The sequence below is a fragment of the Eschscholzia californica genome, unplaced genomic scaffold (genome assembly GCF_041429995.1).
Source record: "Eschscholzia californica isolate CP2 unplaced genomic scaffold, dmEscCali1.0.p SCAF_4, whole genome shotgun sequence".
Taxonomy (NCBI): Eukaryota; Viridiplantae; Streptophyta; class Magnoliopsida; order Ranunculales; family Papaveraceae; genus Eschscholzia; species Eschscholzia californica.
The window spans coordinates 56,411,241-56,431,488 of record NW_028238461.1 but is presented as its reverse complement, the minus strand read 5'-3'; the positions used below and the strand labels follow the sequence as shown (position 1 = coordinate 56,431,488).

The window sequence follows — 20,248 nt, the reverse complement described above, 5'->3', positions numbered from 1 at the left end:
CGGATGAGATAAAATTGATACTAAGTCAGTGGAATTTTCAAGAACGACCTGAGCTATCCATTGGAGATGGGGATATTAAAAAGTCGGTTGAAAAAAATACAAATTAAGAAAACAATGTATAACTGAACTTTGTAGGAAGAGTAATTAATACCCAACTAAAGATGAGTGCCTGGACGTGATCAGACAACTAAGGAATTGTTTTCTCAAATTGAAGAAAACAAGTCCACGACAGTAATGATTCAATCACAATAGATTGAGGGAAAAAGCAGAAATTGAACCGGATGACATCTCTCTTGATTCAACGGGATAACACCATGATGGGAAGAAGATGATTTCATATTTGTTTTCGTCGTATGCCACATCGGAAATGATAAGAAACCGAATGAGAGGAGAAGAGTGAAAGAGGGGAATGGTTTTAGGAAAAACAAAAACTTCTCCTTGAAGGACAAGATAATCTTGGATTTTTGAAAATAATCGGCTAAGAGATTGAACCGTTACTAATTACAACGATTAAAAAAATCGTGGAATGCGGAAGCGAAATATGAAGCAAGACTGAAATCGAAACCTGCTAAGATACCATGTGAAAGTTTATGTTAGTTGGTAGATTAGAAGACATAAACTGAAATAAATAACACAATAGTTTACGTGGTTCGGTCGGAGGATCACGGCCTACATCCACGGAGAAAGCCAGAACGGCTACATACTTTATTATCCACAATTGTGGAGATTCGTTACAATGATTGGTTAGTAATCGAATGCTTAAACTCCTAGAACCCATCTCTTATTTATAGGGTTTAGGGTTTCCTAGTTTCTCCTAACTAAACTAGGAAACAATATAATCTCTACTCAATATTACTATTAAATAGTTACAAGAGATATCCTAAATATATCTTCGATATCTTTCATATCTTCCAATATCTTGGACTCATCTTGATCGTCGGATCTCTTGATGTCGATCCGTCCCATCTTCATATATCTTGGACGGATGATCTTGGATATCTTGGGGTCTCGATCCTTATACTCTAACAAAGTAAGTAGCATGCTTGAAGTATCAATACCTAATATAATATAGAGAAACCACAAATTCATCCCACAATAGTATTGTCGCAACACTCCCTAACAATGCAACAAAGGCATTCGACTTTTGCCCCTTTTTTTCCTTGTTTAATTATGATACAATTATTTTTTATTTTTTGGACGAAGGTAGAATTATGATCCTTAGTTATCTCCCCATATACAATCACATTAGAATGTATTAGTCGATCTCTTTTTGATTTAAGGCATGAGGACGGAGATTTACCTCATGAATTATAGGTTTAAGGAGACGTTAGTATCATTCTCTATATTACTATATATATGGAGGAAATTCATTCTCAATAACTATTACTTGATAAGAAGACTCTAAAAAACCTAAAATGATATTGTTAGCCATCGTCGATCTCCTCTGGAGGGGTAGAAATACTCAATATATTTTAGGGTTTCACAATAAGCAGCCAAGACTTTGATATATATATAATAGGTTCAACGAACATGAACATGGTCTCATTGCATAAAAGTTCAATCAAACCACAAAATAGTACTTAAAAATGCAACAAAAAAGCTCAAAGAAAAATAAAAGTTCTTAATTAAAGTCTTCATTAACGACAAGAAATTAAAACATCGATCCAGCTAATGGTTGCGGTAGTCTCTTTCAGTTTACGTCCGCGGGAGCTTGAACCTGTTCCGGATATGTAAGCTGTGTTGCTCCCTTTGGACAAGGAAAAGCAGTCAATAAAGAAGGGAACCATGCACTACAATACGACAATTCGATAGGTATCCTCCTCGTTTGCTTTGTTTCGATATCCAATGTATATAAACCACAATGATGACCATCCTCAATACTCCTAAACACAATCACTAGTCCATCTTTAAGAGTACCAATTGGAGTCATTCGGCCTTCAACCCAATTTACATTCCATTGATAATAAATTGTAGGACACCAGCCCTTACCCCATTGGCTTCTGCGAGAATTTAATAGGATCCACACAGACAAATTGTCGTGGTATGTGCGTTCTATAAGCGCGACATGATCACCTCCCATTTGTAAGAGGTAACAAGTCTCGATCTGATGTGGTATCTGTGTTTGATACATTGTTTCAGCACCAGCATCAATCGTAATCAGATAAGAACGAGTGAATACCATAAAATAAAGGAATCCATTGAGTGAAACTGGGTGATCATTTAAAAGTCTATCGCCAGGAATAGGCCCTATGGTTCTCCAACTACGATTGCGAGAACCTAAAGTCATAATCTCACAGTGAATGTTATCTATTGCATCAGTTATCAATTGGACTACTTTGAATTCCTGAGTACGGGGAACAAAGGCGATTCCACCCCAGAGGAGTATTTTTGTTGCAAATTTATGAGAACTCGATTGAGGAAGAGTGATGCTCTTTTGTGTAAGTGCATTCACAACTTGAAGAACATTGATTCCGTTTGGGGATCCGAGAGAAGGGGAGCCACTCAGCCTTTTTCTTGTTAATAGCAAACCATTACAAGAACTTTTAATAGAGGTCCGAAGGAGATTCAAGTTCAGATCTCTTGAACTGATTATTTCATTTCCATTAGGACTTAACTCCATGAAGGTAGTCGAGTTTCTCATAGAGTCTCGGATTATGAATCCAGTCTTTTCAGGAGGAAAAACTCGAGTAGTAACTCTATAATGCCATGTTTTATTCAAACATCGAAAATCAAACTTAAATGCCGGAGGTAAATTACCAAAGATTTTCGACAGTAGTTCGTCACCAAGATATCGATGAACAGACTCCATTTCCTCCTCCATTTCCTGCTTCTCCTCCTTCTTGATGGTTGGCACAACGTCGTTAATAGAGAAACTGCTCATTTTTCTTTCAACTGGTCCCAAAAACCAGAACTTAATATGGATTATTGGCTACCTCTAGACAGAACAAGCTAGATATATAGTAAATGGTATGAGATTAGGAGTACCATATATAGGGACAAAATTTGTAGAAAGAGACATCAGAACCCACTCACAATCTTAATGTGAGATTTAGCAGGGGATCCCATTCAGTTATTTCTGGAAAGGACAATAATACTTTTATTAATGTTAAATTACTTTCCAAAGGGGCATATACTAATAATTGCATAAAGATCCCCTTTATTCTGTTATAATTGAATACATTTTCTTACTCTATTAGAAGAAAGGAAAGATTTGAAAACGACTAGTTTCATAACTTGAACATTTTGATAGTTAGTGAAGATAGAAGCGAGCCCAAGCGAAGAAAACAATATAACACAAAAAAACGAAAAAAAAAAATACAGTGACGGTTATGGGTTGTACCAAATGATATTTGATAACATCGGTAACAGTCTAAAAGTGTAACAAATAGTAATTTCAGTTATGCCTAGAAATCCTTTTGAACGATTAATGTTGAAACGGTTTCAGTTAGTGAGTTAGTCAACCGTCACTGGTATCCCCTTACAATATTAGTAATAAGATGGTTGAATTAGATTCATTAAATTTAGGTCATGGATCATATTTACTTAAAAACTATTGTGTTTAAACATGATGAATCTTAATTATCAATGAGATTTTAAACGGATGAAAATCTTACTCAACTAACGACAGTTTTATTTCGAATGAGGATAGTGTTAGTATATATTTCTTGGATTTGAGCATCTTTTAAAGTTAGGACTTCAATTTCTAGATATTTATGCAATATATTAAAAGATTTCTTTTTATTCCATTTATAACTAGTCAAAATTGAATTTTCAGATTCTAATATTTCCTTGTTAAAAGAAGAAATAATTTATGCCTGACATGTATCTTTACGAGCACATATTAGAATTATTTGACAAATCAGAAAGTGGAACTTTATCCCAAACTTATACAAAAAGTCTGGGTTCCGGTCCCGAACCATTAATAATGTCTTTAATATCATTCCTAGGTATAAGATACGCCGTCATCCTCGAGACAAATAATATTTACGAACATCTTGCATTGATAAAACTCGGGGGGACGAGCCATTTACTGTGGGTGATTACTTGATTAGATCATTTTGAAAAGAGAATTGATTTATACGTAAAGATAGAAAGCAACGGTTAAAAGCGTCGCAAATGGTGGCATAATTTCCTATCCGCCGTTGCAAAATAGAATAGCTTGGTGTGCATTCTCTCTAAGATAAAGACAGAGTCAACATCAAGTATACAACTTCTTCAAAGTTTAAAATGAAGTTGCAAATAGAGTAACAACAAAACACAGAACAAGACTAATGCATGGCAGAGACCACAAACATGAAACACAACCCTAGCTAGCTACCAGAATACAAATTTAAAACAGCAAAAACTAGACTACCCTAATTAACAATTGACATGAACAGAAGCAGCTTAAATGGATCAAAAGCGGCATCATCATCATCAATTATTCTTTTGAAAGGGTTGATCGGGTAGTTTGAAGTGATATACCTAGCCTTTTTCGTGTCATTCATTTTCAACATATCACATAACAAACAAAGACAGGATTTTTCATACATAAATAGTTTCCTAGTGTCTAAGCATGGCCGGCCCTGGCCCCCCAAATTTTAGAGGCCCCGAAATGTCTTTTTTCTAAAAGAAAATTGTTGGACCCGGAAAACATTCAATAGGTTTTAGAGGCACTACATTAAAAGAAGGGTTATTTCCCTAATAGCCCCCAACTTTGTGAACGGTTTTCTACATAGTCCCCTACTTTATCAAAAATATTCAGATGACCCTCTTTTTTAACTTACCGTCAAATGTCCGTTACTCTCTATCCTCCATCTCATCACCTCTCTCTGCCACCTCATCATCTTCACCGGCGAAAGTCGCTTGCCGGTCAGTTTTCCGACCGACGACCTTCAAAAATAAAAAAAAATTATCTCTCCTCTCTCTATCTACAAAAATCTCATCTCTCTCTAAGTACTCCGGCGAAGGGGTTTCCCTTCGCTGGAGTCAGTCGAACAGACCTTCAATGGTCTGTCGTAGATCTATGAAGGTCTGCGAAAAAACCTACGTAGATCTGTTAGCAGATCTGTTCGTAGACCTATGAAAGTTTGTTCGCATACCTTCATAGGTCTGTCGAACAGACCATTGTACCTTCAATGGTCTGTTCAACAGACTCCAGCGAAGGGAAACCCCATTCGCTGGAGTACTTAGAGAGAGAGAAGAGAGATAAAAAAATTAGAGAGAGGAGAGATAAAAAAATTGTTTTGAAGGTCGCCGGTCGGAAAATTGGTCGATCGTCGACTTTCGCCAATGAAGACGAAGGTGGCGAGAAGATGTGGTGGCAGAGAGAGGTGATGGGATGAAGGAGAGAGAGATGATGAATAGTTAACGGTGTTATAACAGAATTTGAAAAAGGAGATCATCTGGATATTTTTGATAAAGTAGGGGGTTAGGCAGGAAGCTGATCACAAAGTTGAAATAACCTTTAAAAGAAAGGGCCACATATTTTGTAACACTATTACTCTTATGGGCCCACAACAACTAAGAGATAAACGTCAACAACCCTCGCTTTCGGAATCTCCTCCTTCCCTCTTTCTCTCAATAAGCAACCTATCGTTTTTGTTTTAGTTATACCCTCGCCAGTTTTGGCGAGGGTTCAGTCTTTTTCCCCCTCTCTCTCTCTCTTATATTTTGGTGGTATGTGGTGGCGTGTTTTGACTTTGGGGAAGATCTGGTTGTGGTGGTAGCGGGTTTCGTAGTGGTGGGTTAAATGGTGGTGTTGGTGATCGGTTATGGTGGTGTTGACTGGTATTGGTGGTGGTGGTGTGGATATAGTGGTGGATTTGATGGCACGATCTGGTTGTGAAATGGGTTTAGGGTTGGTGGTGTTTTCGGATCTGGTGGAAATCCAGTGGTGTTTGGTGGTGGGGTTAAATATGGTGGTGGAATGATTTGATTTAATGGCTAGATCTGGCTGTGGTGGTGTGATTCGTGGTGGGGTTGGTTTCGGACTTGGTGGAGTGTAACGTGGTGTTAGTGATGGCGGGTTCTGTGAATCAGTGGTGGTGGTAATGTGGAGATATGGATAGGTTTAATGGTGATGATGGTGATGGAGGTGGGTGATGTGGTGTTTTGTGGTGGTCTTGTTGACTGGTGTTTAGTGGTGGTGGTGTGATTTGTGGTGTATTTGTGGCGGTGGAGATGGGGCAGAGAGAGGTCAAAAAGGAAGGTCATTCCTCTATGGTGGCGGCGCTTTTCCGGTGACGGCGGCGGTTTCCCAGTGACGAAAGCAGTTTTCCGGTGACGGATGCGGTTTTCTGGTGACATCAGCGGTTTTCGGTGACAGCGACGGTGGTCCTTTTAGTTTTTTTCCGGTTATTTTGTCGACCTTTAGGGTCTTTTCATTCTCGACCTTTAGGGTCTTTTCATTCGCGATCTTTAGGATTTTTTCATCTTTCGACCTTTAGGGTCATTTTATCGAGTCGGCGTCTACTCCCATTTCTTTTCTTTCTCTTCATGACGCACTTTGCATTTAAAAGTATGTAACTCTCATGAAGTTTGCAGAGAGAAATAAGAATTATCGTCCATGTAACATTGTGATTTAACACTTATTAAATGAAAATGGTTCATTTGGTTTCAAAAAACAACCCTCGCTTTCTTATCTCTCGTAGTATTCCTCGCGTGACACATTGAAATTGTTTTATCATTAGTAGTAATAATATAATACCTACTCGATAAAATCCTGAAACCCTAATTTATGTAAAAGCTCATATTCATGGTTTATTTAATTAATTCAAATAATTGTTCTACTCTCATGAACAATAATATGTAACACTAAAATCTAGAACATATCAATGTAAATTCACAACAAACTAAATATCTAATCATGATCATGAAATTAGGAATCGAGCCTCAATTTAGTGTGTATTATATGTCTAAGTATATAGTATGTTATGAATTTTATTTATAGATTAATCAATTTAACATGTAAAAATCTAACTTCTTTTTTTTATTTCTTTAATGTGGGGAATGGTAAGTTTCTCAAAAGAAACTAAACAAGAATGAATTAAAATACGAAACTTTCTACACGTATATCTTTATCACCTTTTCTCATGAAGAGTACAAAACTAAAAATATTTTTGAGCAAAATTTTATAACAACATTAATCAAATTACGAGAGATTCTTTTTTTTTGGTGGTAAAAAATCTCACAAGAGTTATTATTTTGAGTTTTTTAATAAATATGGTAGACGGTTATCTAGCATATTATACACGTTATATTATCGATTGTGATAAATATGATAGGATGTTGCTCGTGTATTCAATTTCGAAAATATTTATGAAACTAAAAGTTTCATTAATTAATAAAAACAATTATTTGCATATATTATAAGGCCAAATTTTTCGAGTTCGCTTTGGGCCACCAGAAACTCAGTACCGACCCTGTCTCCTGTAAGTACGAGTTTCATCTGTTATCTATATAAGAATTTCAATGCAAAATGTTTTCTGTATATCATTACAAAAACCCAAAGGACCAATGCTTGTGTTTAGACAATGGATTTCTTTCTCGAGTTCTAGGCCTAAGTATCAAAATTAGCACTATATGTATTTATCAACTGCCACAGCGAGACTAACAAATTCAACCTGAATCTCCATCTAACGGTTTACATACACTCCGCTTTTATCGAGACAGTGGCATGTATCCAAATGTTGGACTAGGATTCGCGCTAGGTCTGTCTCTCCCTCTTCTTTCATGTACAAAAAATATACTCCGCTCACTTCGTGAGAATTCCACTTGAATTGCATGCGAGAGAAATTTTTGTTTTCCTCTCCTATCACATGTTCAGTCGAGAAAAATTCTTGTTTGTCTCACATGCTGTTGAAGTGGGAGTTTCAAAAAGCAGTTTGTGTAACTCTGTTGTCTCATGTATGCATGCCATGTATAGAGAAGGCTAGACAAAATGGTGATAGTCATAAAAAGTAACAAATTATAGAAAGCCATGTGGATGGATCCATCCCTTAGTTGTCCTCAAATTTTGTCCCCCCAATAATTGTCACATAGTTCTCTATGTATATATATAATGATCACAACTTTTGCATTGTATCTAAGTTACAACAGGCATTTAAACCGTTCAATAAGTTGCCACAATCAATATAAGGTCTCCGATCAATAGGAGTATTTCCATAAACTACTTTTGGTAGTACTGTATCACCTCGTGATGCAAGCCATTAATCACTGAAGCTTCTCTATTGTTAGAGTGAGAAATTAGAAAGAGAGAGAGAGATCACCTGCTGGTTAAAGCAATCCTTGTTTGACAAGTGATGAAGGGTGATTTGAGATTTCTAGGGTTCTTATTATCATGTTCCAATTCTTCTTTTATCTTTGTTTGGTTTCTTAATAAGCACACCCTCTTCAATTTCCTTCTCAGGTACTCCAATTTTTTAATTGTTTCTCTCAATTTCAGCCGTAATTTTCGATGATCAAACTGATTATAGAATTTTAATCATGGGTATTGATTTTTAGTTGAATTTGACGATTCGTCAATGACCTTGAATCAAGGAAGAACAATGTTGTAAGAATATTTTTTTCAGTTCTGCAATTTCTGGTTGAATTGTTTAAAATTGAGGTAGACCCACTAATCCACCTATCATTTCATTTGCTAGGGATAAACGACGAACCAAACCCTAGAATTTTTGTATGAATTCTTTATCCTATGGTTCTTGTATAATTTAAATTTGTTAATCTTGTATTAATTCGGTTTTGTAGTTAATTAGTAGGTTTTGGTTAGAAAACCAATATGTTAATTTCCTATAAGCTCCCAAATTTGTGCAATTCAATGTATAATTCTCATCTGTGTTCATCGATATGAGTTGAATCGAACATAAAAGATTAGCTTAATCGATCTAATTACTCTGTTAGATGTGCTTTTCTGGGGATCCTCTGTTTTGTCTTGGTCTATAAAAGAAATCCATTTCTTTGGAAAATTTGGTTCACATCTTTTATAATGAACTCTCTAGGACCACACAATTGAATGTTCACTAAGATTTGTATGATGTTACTCGAGTTTCGTCTGATTGTTCCGTTCTTGGGATGATAGTCATTGTGAGGTATAGTAAGAAATGTACAATCGTTGATAAATACTCTCTTTAAATCCATGTCTATTCAACATGTGAACGGTTTAAAACCTTTTTTTTCCGGATAGGACAGGTGTTGAGCCATGGTTCTAATATCGGGATATGAAGCTTCTTGGGAGTTTCCTTGCTTGGCAACATGCTTTATATGTCTTTTCCAAGCTTGCTCTCTGATTGCCTAGTTACATACTTCATAACGCCAGTTGATAAGTGCTCTTTCAATTCCATTCATAAATAGTTGGAATCTATCATGAGGTCGTGATTGTTATGAACCAATATGATAGGCTAAGATGTTGAGACGTGGTTCGGGTACTTGGGAAGTGACACTTATTGGAAATTCACTCGCTGAACGACTTGTCTTACAGAGCAAGTTCTTGGTTGCCTATCTATGTGGACGGTATGCGGATTTATTAAGCTGATTTTATGGTTCTAGGAAGACTCCTATCGTTCAGAAGGAACTAGAAAGAGCTCGGTCTATAGAAGTTTCATCCTACGGTATTAGCTTATTTGGTAGATTATTTGGGACGTTATTGTCTAATTTGGTTACACTTCTATGTCTTCCTTTGAGGATCAAATGGAACGTAGGAACTCCTCCACATATAGCCTTTCAAGTATAGGAGGATCGGGTACGTCAAATTCTCTTCACTTATTATATCTGCAATTGAGCTACTTATTATATTCTGTTTTGTTTTTAAGTGCTGCCATATAGGCCAATTTTCCCGACTCTGGGCGAATTATTTATCTGTTCACATGAAAATACTTTAACAGAACCATCAAGGCATAAATCTAGATGTCAATACTTGCAGAAGTTGACATGATACTGGAAGAAGCCTTAGTATTTTGTTAAGTTAATGTAATTTACTTGGGGGGATTGGTGAACTCTTCGGTATTTATTTGGTAAAGTTTGAGTTCAATTTTGTAGGGGTCAATTGGATGCTAATTTTCAATATTTTATGTATTTGGGGAGCACTGTTATGATGCAATTTTCTGATGTAGAATATGTTCTGTTTTCGTTCTCAATCTCCTCATTCTTGCAGAAGTTGGAAGCGGTTATCTGATGGAGTCGGGTTTCTATATAACTTCTTTTGTAGCGACAATCTTCGGTGCGGCACTTGTGGCGATTGCTGTTCTTTTCATTACTTTGCTGATCACTTTAACCATCACATTGCAATCTTGTCAAAACCAGAGTGCTGCGGTTATTCGGCAAGAAAACGCAATCGAGTCATATGCTTATTGTAAGGTTTTCACGTTACATGCCGAGCTTAACAAACTGGAATCAAACGAGTTTCCTAGCGTTTGTTATGTGCATGTTATTAACTACATTACTGAAGGTCGACATTTAAGTGATCTGAAGTTCACTGTTTCGATGGCGAGAAAATATTTCAGTACTTCGGGACCAACTGACAGTTTCGATATTGTGTTGATTGATATAGATCATATCTTTCACACTAATAATCTCCTTGACACCATGACCAGTCTACCTCTCTTTCGGTAATTCTCAATGACCTAATTACTCTCATTTTGGTTCAAGTCTAATGATCTTTTCTAGCCATTTGAAAAAATAATTGCCGTGACTAGAGACATTTACAAGCTAACATTTTGCATCTCTTGTGATACAGATTAGATTCTCATGATCGTAATCACTCGGTTGAAGAGGTGAAGCATACCATCAGAACACTTCTCCATGAATTATCTACTACACTTAGAGCTAGTGGCTGGTCATTGGTCTATATAACGATGAAACCTGAAAAGCAGCGAAATGCCACAGAAGAGACTCTTGTTTCTGCAGGGTTTGGGGGTTGGTCGTCTTTGATAATGAGGTAAGAACCATATACTTTCTAACTTCTTTAAACTACAAGTCGGATTAGCCATTAGTTAATCCTAGATGATTTTTCATCGATATTTAGTGCGTAGTAACGTAGTTCATGACTTAATAAACTGGATCTTCTTGATGTGTTGAACCATTTTACCTTATGGAACTCCAATTTTATGGTCTTTGTGCAGATCGGAAGAGGAAGAAATGAGAATGGAGAGCTGGGAATACTTCTCGAAGAAGAGAATCGCACTCTGCAACCAGGGATTCCGTATCAAAGCTGTGATTAGCAGCACAATGGATGCTTTAACCGGACCGTGCTTAGGAAACAGAAGTTTCAAACTTCCAAACCCTATTTACGGGTTAGGCCAAGATGTAGTTTAAAAAACCTCTAATAGCTAGAAGTTGATCCTGAAAATATGAAAGCAAGTATAGATCTTCTCTTACCCTCATATAGGAATAACATAGTTCTTATTTTATACTACTACTTAATGTTGATCCGAAAGATGTAGTTTAAAAATCAAAAACAAGAAAAATAGCCAACAATTGAATTCAATCTGAAACATAATATTAGCATGATCGAAACAAGACCCAAGTTCTTTTTAAGATTACATAGTATTTAAACTAAACAGACAGATTCACTCAAAGACAGGACAATCGATCGACATGGACAAAACTTAACTAAAACATTGGTGGCGGTTGGGTGGTGGTAGCCGCTGCGGTGGTGGTGGAGAGAATGGCCCATTTCGTACTGGGTAACAATGGGAAGGTCATTCATTCAAATATCACTCCTATTTGGCTTGTGAGAAGAAGCTAAAGTTGCCTGAAATCAAAACAATTCCCCTTTAATCAAACCAAAATAATCAAACACCGGATCATTTTCTGAATGCATGAAACAGATAAATATATAGTAATTTCAGTTTACCGTATCGGAGACAGAATCGACAGGAATCCAATCATTTGTTGCCGGGTTTCCCTTACAAGAACTGTGATGCTCGGTCGTGCTAGGATCTGATGAGATCTTGAACCCATTACTATTGTTCTCTGATACCTTGATGAATCCAGTTCCAGTCTGAAGGAAAAAAAAACACACCATTAATCAACTGATTGATTGAAGATGTAATGAATTAATTGAAGATGTAAAATGGGTACCGTGTGATGTTGTTTATCGATGCAATTAAGATCTTTGTAATACTCTGTTTCAATGTACTCCTCTGTTACTTGTTCTTGGGTACCATCAGAAACCAATTCCTTCAAAAAAAAAACCCAGAGAGATAATAAATAAAAAATCTAAGGGTCAGAGAATATTAGATAGAGAAAGAGAGTGAGAGATTACCATAGGAGGGGGGTGATTTTGGAGATGCTGAAACTTGGTTAATTCAGGGGTGATATCATCATCATCGTTGGTGTTGGTGTTGGTGAGATTTGTATGATAATGAGAAGAGTAATCGCTACGTTGAGGTTTGGAATGGCGTTTAGGGGCGAGAGAATCAAAATGCTTCCTCGTTTCATCTTCAATCTTTGCTTCTTCCTCCAATGTCAGATGAACGTCGCTTCTGTTTGGCCTCTCTCTCGACATCTCTCTCTCTCTCTAGTTTCTCAGTCTCTCTTCTCTCTCTCTCTCTCTCTCTAGATGATGGATGATATTATTATGTGCCAATGGTGGTGCCAAAAATAATATCAGCTAATACTTATCCGGAAGAAGAAGAAGAAGAAGAAGGAGATCTAACTTGGTGGGAGATGAAAGAGACGGTTGGTGGGGGCAGATTTTTGTGGTTGTAAATATATCTGCAACCTGAAATCTCTTGATATTTCTTATTTAACTTTCTCTTCTCCCTTTTTCTGATTGACTAACTTGCCCCCCTCTATTTACTGCTGCAAACTAGTATATAAGATGCCTGGTAACTCCATGTCTCCATCGATTGTGAGAATATCTATCTTTGCAAATTCTTATGTGATGTTTTATACGAAGGTGTAGACCAACCTTCAAAGTCGATATATCGTCTCCCATTAATGTGGAGTTGCTTTATAATAATCATGTCATCGCGTTTCTTTTTCTTTTCAGATGAAGTACAGCCAGCCGAAATATGAAGTGCCTCAAACCCTTGACATGAATCTTTTCTTGGGTTTTTCGTATAGACGAAATCTTTAGTGCCTCTAACTCTTGACGTGAAGGCCGAAATATGAAGTGCCTCAAACCCTTGACATGAATCTTTTCTTTTGAGTTTTTAGTATAGAGGAAATCTTTAGTGCCTCTAACTCTTGACGTGAAGGCGTGAAGGTCAATCAGACTAGTGCTTGACCACTCCGAAGGTTGGAGCCATCCATAGTTGGAGGCAGCAATTCATCTTTCTTAAGAATGTCAATTACTGAGAGTCTTGATATCCCGTCCCATCTTTGATGGCCTCAGTACAATTTTACAGGTTGCTAAGCAATCCATGAATATTGTATGCTTATTATGTGTTCACTGATTTGTTATTCTTTTAGTTGTATTTGCTGATAGAATCTGTAGTTATGGAACTACCACATTGTGTTCATATATAAGCCTCGGGATGTATATCTCTTCATCTAGAATTCTATACTATACACCAGCATTATCTCGGGCTAATCATCGGTATTACCAACGAATCTAGGAGCATCTTATGGATATGAAGTGTAAAAACAACTTCAGTTCCAGATACGATTTCATATAGTCTTTCATAACCCCCGAAACCAACTTTGAAACAATATGATGGAAAACAAGAAACTTATGGTAATACCCTTCAACTCCAAATTTCAATCCATATCCAACTATTCATTTTCAATAAATATATAATCCATGAGAATAGAAGATAAAAGGCCAACCCAGTTGCTGCTTAACCTTAACATGAAGAAAGCTTGTTCTGATTTAGTTTCCTCAACCGAAATTTATACAGTCTAAATAGTCTATCAAAGGAACTATAATATAAAAACTGACAATAACGGAGACAATAAATAAGCGAATAGAAGAGATCCTATGGAAGATGAATCGGGAGCAAATATGCCTACAACCTTCTCAGGTTCCATGATATGAAATGTCTTCAAATTTTGCAGGAGAGAACAAAAGAGCGACAGGCCAAACAAGAAGATGGGAAGGTTTAGCTGGTGCAATCAGGAAGATTATAATTATGAACTGTCTTCTTCACCTGTAACAAAAGAGGAGAAGAATCATGACAGAATAAGAAGATAAGTAGGAGGTTTTCAAGTACCCCGCTTATTTCACAAAAAGTGAGGTGTTTTCTTTCCATTTCCTGGTCCTTGTGAGTCTGACTCAAACTCACAATCAACCCAAAAGAGCTGTTTGGACGAGTCAGACAAAGACATTCTGACACTGACTTGAGTCAATTGAGCCCTCAAGTCAGTGCCCATATCTGACAAAGAAAACAACAAACACTACCTAAGAGAACCTCTTAAAATCGAAAACTGAATGAACTCGCATCAGCTATAGATGCGGCTTTGGTGCACCACTCCTGAATCACCATACTTCACGTCTTCTTTCAAAATACTTTCATCAACGTCCAAAGAGGAATCCATGGATTCTGCAATCTCCCCTTTGAGCCTTTCATGCTTCTCAACCAATGGTGAAGAACTCACAACCTCTGCCAGCCTCGCCTTGATCTGCTGCTTCAGGGCCTCGATCTTATTTTTTGTCTCTAAATCAGGCGTATTTCCAGCCTTTACAATTTCCAGTTTCAGAAGCTCTATCTTATTCTTCAGATTTGTTGAACTAATAGCTTTTTCTATCCCGTCATTAATTTCTTCGTTCAATTCCTCAATTTTAAACTTCAGATCTGGGGGTGAGACATACTCATTGAATGTGTTTGCTTTTGATTCTATAACCTCAACATCCAACTTCAAGGACTTGAGAGCAGTAGCTAATTCCAACTCCACTTCTTTCTTAACCTTCATAACTTTCTCCTTTAGCCCTATAGCCAAATTACCATCTGTGGATCCTCGAGCACTTGCCATATCAGCCTCCAGTACCTTAATCTTCTTCTTTACATCAGCACGATTCATGACTTCTTTGTATTTCTTATTGATTTCCTGCTTCAGTGTAGTTACCTTACCATTCTGATCGGAAATCTTCTTAGCTTTAGAAATTTCCTTCAGCATGTCAAGTTTATACTGCAAGCTCGAGAAGTTGGGAGCCTCAGAAAGACCGAGGTTGAATTCCTTCTTAAGTTTCTCAATCTTTTCCATTAGGCTAGGATCGAGTTGGTCTGATGAATTCCTCGCCTTCGCAAACTCCTCTCGCAACATCTCCAGCCTATCAGTTAGTCCTAAAGCTTTAGCAGCCTCAGAATATTCTTGATCAACCTCCTTTTTCAGTTTCTCTATCATCTCATTTATACCCAACTCAGGAAGCTTGGACGATGACTGCGTGGCTTCCAGGATTTGCTCTTTCAGCTTTTCTAGCTCAACCTCCAAATCAAGATCGGGAGTCTGGCTAATATCGCCCTTTCGACTGATGGGCTCCTCTTTCTTTTTCATGTTGACTTTTCTCTCTGGGTCTATGGGTATTCCTTCTTGGAAACCACCAAGATGACGGAACTTAAGCATACGATGTTTCAACAGGTCTGGTGTGTCCAACTTCAGGAGTTCCTGCACAAGTAGAAGATTTAATAGTTACAGAAATGGAAATTTCTAGTGTACATCAATTAAAAAATTAACTTGATAGGTGCTTACATCCATTGCTTCAGAAACTGCAATCTTTATCTGTTGTGAAGTCCACGCTGGATCGGAATGTGCACCACCTAAAGGTTCCTGGGTAGACATAATTTACTCTAGGGTAAACAACAGTACAAGTAGAATGTATTCATGGAAATGCAAATACTAGCAGTTCAGAATACATGGTTCACTGAGACAATGAAAGCAAATGTACATACTTTTCTGCTGTAGGTAATTTGGACGAACAAGAGCATACACTCTCATATACCACCACATTATGAGAGAAACATTTAAAAATCAAATAGTTATCCAGTTTATGGACCGTTAAGGCATGGATCTAAGGGCATTGTAACAGGAAGGTTAATCAACCATGTTGATAAAAGCACGAAAGGAAGGAACAACCATTTGCTGGAAGACTTGAGGAAGAAAAGTATTTATAGTACCAATATTAGCCCTATACCTTAATTTGTGGGATTCATTTTCAGAAAAAATATTAAGATCTTGTGGAATGGTAAATGCACTACCAATCAGATACATGAAGCAAGAGATATAGGCGCACCAGCAAACTCCTCTAGAAAGGTGATTTTGATCAAGCTTGGAAGAGATAAAGGAGAAAAGGAAATGATAATATGTAAGAAATGAAGTGGAGAAGAATATTACAGGGATGATGCCATCCGCTATTTTCAGTTTACACAACTCCGGAGCAGTTATCTTCAACTTTTCAGCTGCCTGCACACATGAGAAATTCACAGATTCTATGAGCAACAGAACTTAGCTTGGATGTAGGAACCCATGCGGAAAACTTTATTGATACCTTAGGAGAAGCTTTGGCAGTCTTCCACAAGATAGCTGCACAAGCTTCAGGACTGTAGAACAAAATAAGAGGCAGAGTGAGAAGGAATAAAAAGAATGAAAACAATAAAAAATTATATGAAACTGGGACAAAATAAAACAAAAAAATAACAGTAAGAAAGTTGATGTACAGTACAACATAGAGAACCAATTTACAGAAGTTACGAAAATTAAATCAGAAAAATGAATCACTCAACATAAAATAACCTATTGAGTATGTCACAACAGTGGCGCGGAATAATTAAAACCTTTGCCATTTACATCTAGAGATAAAGTTAGATCAATATGCGTCAGCATTGATGAAACGTTATCGCGTGTTATTATCTCCATTGTCATAAATCAAGGATTCTATTAGATGGTAGTAAGGTTCATTTGTTTCATCACCCAATAGCCTCTGGAGCTGATAAGAAAACAAATATAAAAATAAAAAGAGCCTCAGATCACCTTGCAACGAAGAAAACTGCATTTTCGAGCATCAGTAACTTGTTAGCACATCCAATGGCTAGCGCACCACCAGAACCACCCTCCCCAATAACAATAGAAACAATTGGAACCTTAAGACCAAACATAGCCCTCAAGTTGAAAGCTATGGCTTCGCCCTGCATACAAATAAAACAAATTAACATTTTTCCACTATGTCGTATCCAAACAAATCAATATATCGATAAATCAAAGGTGTACTTGGCCTAGTTCTTCTGATTTAAGGTCTGCAAAAGCCCCGGGTGTATCAATGAAAGTGACAATGGGAAATCCATGATGATCTGCATAGTTCATCATACGTAGAGCCTTCCGGTAACTGTTGCACGTACAAATTCATTATTAAGAGTTTTAGATTGAACAAATAGCACAAGGAAATGAAGTATCAACCACTCCATTTATTCGTTCTGAAAAACTCTAAAATTCACTTAATTTGAACTGATGAGATTTGATCAAGACTATTGACATGTCCACTTTAGCCAATAACATGGAGCAATCAACATGGTCAGGGTTAAAACTGAGTAGGCTTTTGTACTTGAATCAACAAAAACAACTTACCCATGTGGAGTAGGCATCCCAAAGTTGCGTTGAATGTTCTCTTTCGTATTTCTACCCTTTTGTTGACCGATGAACATATATCTTCGACCATCTATAGTTCCAATACCAGTTACAATGGCTGGATCGTCGTAGCCTGCTCGATCCCCATGAAGCTCTACCCACTGAACAAAAAGGAAATATGTGAATAAAACCATCTTCCTTAAATCGACCATAACCCAAAACTTGATAAACAAGTCAACGTGTAGCCAAAAACATATACGGAGTATTTGAACTTCCGTACGCCTGTGAAAATAGCCAAACCTTATCGGTGATGTTTATCACATGATCAAGAAAAGTTGGCCGGTTGGGATGTCGGGCAATATTAACACGTTGTATCGGAGTCAGATGTGTATATAGATCCTTCAAAGCCTAAAAGCAACATTAAAACAGTCATTAGAAGTATCCACCGGCAGAAATAATGTGTGACGCATAGAAAAGACGGATTCTCCAGCTTGCAACCCTGTAGAACTTCATATACAAGTACTATACTACTATAGCAATTTGTTTTCGTTCGAGTTCCACATAGCTAACCTGAAAGGATTGAACTCGGACTACATGATTCTACTCTCTAACAAGCTTAGCAGAAAGAATGAGTGAACACATATCCTTGTTTCCACTAATCCTGACTATCTATACATATATTAGTATTACCACTAGGTTATTATGAATCTGCCCCCAAATAAATTTATATAGTTCCGCAGATAATTTTCAGAAGATTTGCTTCACCTAGTCCTCTGTCAAGTTGTGCCTCCAAAAATTAATTAAGAAACTAAATATTTTTTTCGGGTTGTGATTAATCTTTCTCTCTTTTATATAATTATAGGAAAGGTAATGCGTGCAATTCATATTGGTAGTTATCAGCTAATAGTTCTGGGAATATTGAATACTTAACATTAGCATTTACTTAATCCCCCATTAACCCTTTTCATTTAATTCAATAAATTTCCTGATATTTCCAATTAGTTTCTAAAATGATTATTTCAGATTAATACACAGCAACCAATTACATGCAAATTTTGGATTCTTGAATTACCTGCTCATACTTATTCTGAAGTGATAAGATCTGATCACTGAAATCAAGACCAGTTTCTTGTGCCATCTTCCTTACCTGAAAACAACAAAACCATTAATTATATTATTCAAGACGAAGCTAGTGCCTAATTCGAAATGATTTTGGCATAAAGTTTAATGCTTACGCCGATGATCTTCTTCTCCAGATCGATGAGAGGCCTCTCAAAATCCAAAGTAACAGGCTTTTGCTTGTCCTTCAGAGGCTTGAAATGTGAGAGATGGCTAAGAACTCCACCTTTAACATTTGGATCGGCATCCTCAGGCCAAGGATAATCATGTTTCTTCCCTTTCTTAATCGCAGCAGCAACAGTTAAATCCTTCTTAATTGAATCAACTCGAGACTTCTTCTTCCCTAATAATGTCTTCAAAGGAACACCACTAACACCATTACTCGAACTCTGTAGAAGATCGGAAGGTGAAGTACCAGAAAACTTCAATAAAGAATGAGGTAAAGTTGTCGTCATTATCGAAATCCAGAAATGACGGTGAACTAGTCCTTCCTCTTCAAGATCGATAAGTAGATTTCAGAAACCTGTATTTGCATGAACAAATCAATAGAGCGCGATGATCATAACCTAGGTGAGTAACAAAACAATCAGAAATCGAATGAATGAGTTGAAGAAGAAGAAGAAGTACCTTGAAAATCACTGCCAGAGAGAGAGAGGAAATGAAACCCTAGAAATGAAGAAGAGAAGAAGATGATAATTCCTATTTCCAAGTAATTGGCGAAGAATGGCGGTCAGATTTGGGGGTTTCGGTTTAGTAGGTGGAGGGAGGGAGGCTCTTCATAATAAATCAAAAATGTCGATACTTCTTATGCTAGAGAGAGAGAGTGACGTGGGATTGGTTCTATTAATGGAGCCAATATTTTCCTGGTTTGGCCGTTGAGAGAGGAAAATTTTGGTAGTTCAATTTTTGCCTCCAACACGTGTCACAATCTCATCGTGTCCTTGTTAATACGTGTTCGGTTTGATTTATTTTCTAAGCTGCTTATAGTGGGCCCTAGAGATTAGGCTGTAGATAGCGCCTATAAAGCCAAGAAAACAAATGAAGAGCGTTTTCAAAATTTCCAAATCCGGACTCCTCCACAGAAATATCTTTAGGCGCAACCAAATGGGTCCGAAGACACCGCTTATTAGGGCTGGGAACCGAGACGGGTGGAGTGCCCGTGGGTAAAACAAGAGAAAATTGCTTTTCACTAAAACTCATCTACGATCTCATCTAAATTGAGATTAAAAGAAAAACAGAAACTTCAGCGTTGCTTATAGGTCGATCTAGGTAAAACAAAGATTCATGAATACTATATGTGCATAAATCATTACTGTCCAGAGAAAAAAAAAATACATGCATACGCATAAATGCATAAATCATCAATTTTCAGGAAAAATAAAAAGATGTGAATATTTAAGGGAAAAATAAAAAGATGTGAATACTTAAGGGGAGGGGGGGTATTGGATTGGGACTTTCGTGGACATTTGAGAGTCCGCAAAAGTCCGAGACATTCAAATCCAGACATTTGAGAGTCCACGAAAGTCTGAGGCATTCAAATCCAGACATTTGAGAGTCTATGAAAGTCCGAGGCATTCGATTGTCTTCCAAAATGTCCTAGACTTTGGTGGACTTCATAGTTTGATGGATTAGTGAAAGATTTGAGACAAAT

At 37.1% G+C, this 20,248-nt stretch overlaps 4 protein-coding genes across 9 annotated transcripts; 1 reads left to right on the top strand and 3 right to left on the bottom strand.

Annotated features, from left to right (window-relative positions):
• Nucleotides 1-1,690: 1,690 nt before the first annotated feature.
• On the bottom strand, nt 1,691-2,881 carry LOC147546612 (F-box protein At4g19940-like). The gene has a single exon (XM_086635922.1). It carries the CDS (start codon nt 2,879-2,881, stop codon nt 1,691-1,693), a length of 1,191 nt encoding a protein of 396 aa, XP_086492048.1.
• A 5,104-nt stretch (nt 2,882-7,985) lies between these two features.
• Nucleotides 7,986-11,493, top strand: LOC147546611 (HAD superfamily, subfamily IIIB acid phosphatase). 3 transcript variants are annotated; one of them, XM_086673880.1, is made up of 5 exons: nt 7,986-8,389; nt 9,169-9,718; nt 10,130-10,583; nt 10,712-10,912; nt 11,097-11,493. In XM_086673880.1, exons 2-5 carry the CDS (start codon nt 9,646-9,648, stop codon nt 11,287-11,289), a joined length of 921 nt encoding a protein of 306 aa, XP_086530006.1. In that variant the 5' UTR covers nt 7,986-8,389; nt 9,169-9,645; the 3' UTR covers nt 11,290-11,493. The 3 variants fall into 3 exon arrangements, with proteins under 3 accessions (XP_086530006.1, XP_086530007.1, XP_086530008.1); XM_086673881.1 differs by having other exon boundaries at nt 8,068-8,389; nt 9,377-9,718; XM_086673882.1 differs by having other exon boundaries at nt 8,216-8,389; nt 9,164-9,718.
• Nucleotides 11,452-12,841, bottom strand: MEE59 (maternal effect embryo arrest 59). The gene is made up of 4 exons (XM_086673884.1): nt 12,242-12,841; nt 12,058-12,156; nt 11,831-11,977; nt 11,452-11,728 (listed from the first exon to the last, which is right to left on the bottom strand). The coding sequence occupies exons 1-4, from the start codon at nt 12,482-12,484 to the stop codon at nt 11,684-11,686; spliced, it is 534 nt and encodes a 177-aa protein (XP_086530010.1). The 5' UTR covers nt 12,485-12,841; the 3' UTR covers nt 11,452-11,683.
• Nucleotides 12,842-13,678: 837 nt separating this feature from the next.
• CAC3 (acetyl Co-enzyme a carboxylase carboxyltransferase alpha subunit) lies at nt 13,679-19,471 on the bottom strand. 4 transcript variants are annotated; one of them, XR_015239865.1, is made up of 12 exons: nt 19,225-19,471; nt 18,714-19,120; nt 18,551-18,625; nt 17,779-17,886; nt 17,479-17,639; nt 17,125-17,239; nt 16,888-17,042; nt 16,406-16,457; nt 16,252-16,320; nt 15,610-15,687; nt 14,300-15,525; nt 13,679-14,254 (listed from the first exon to the last, which is right to left on the bottom strand). XR_015239865.1 is itself a non-coding variant. In XM_086673878.1 (12 exons), the coding sequence occupies exons 2-11, from the start codon at nt 19,050-19,052 to the stop codon at nt 14,362-14,364; spliced, it is 2,316 nt and encodes a 771-aa protein (XP_086530004.1). In that variant the 5' UTR covers nt 19,053-19,120; nt 19,225-19,471; the 3' UTR covers nt 13,679-14,069; nt 14,321-14,361. The 4 variants fall into 4 exon arrangements, 3 of the variants coding, with proteins under 3 accessions (XP_086530004.1, XP_086530005.1, XP_086530003.1); XM_086673878.1 differs by having other exon boundaries at nt 13,679-14,069; nt 14,321-15,525; XM_086673879.1 differs by having other exon boundaries at nt 13,679-14,069; nt 14,331-15,525.
• Nucleotides 19,472-20,248: the final 777 nt, after the last annotated feature.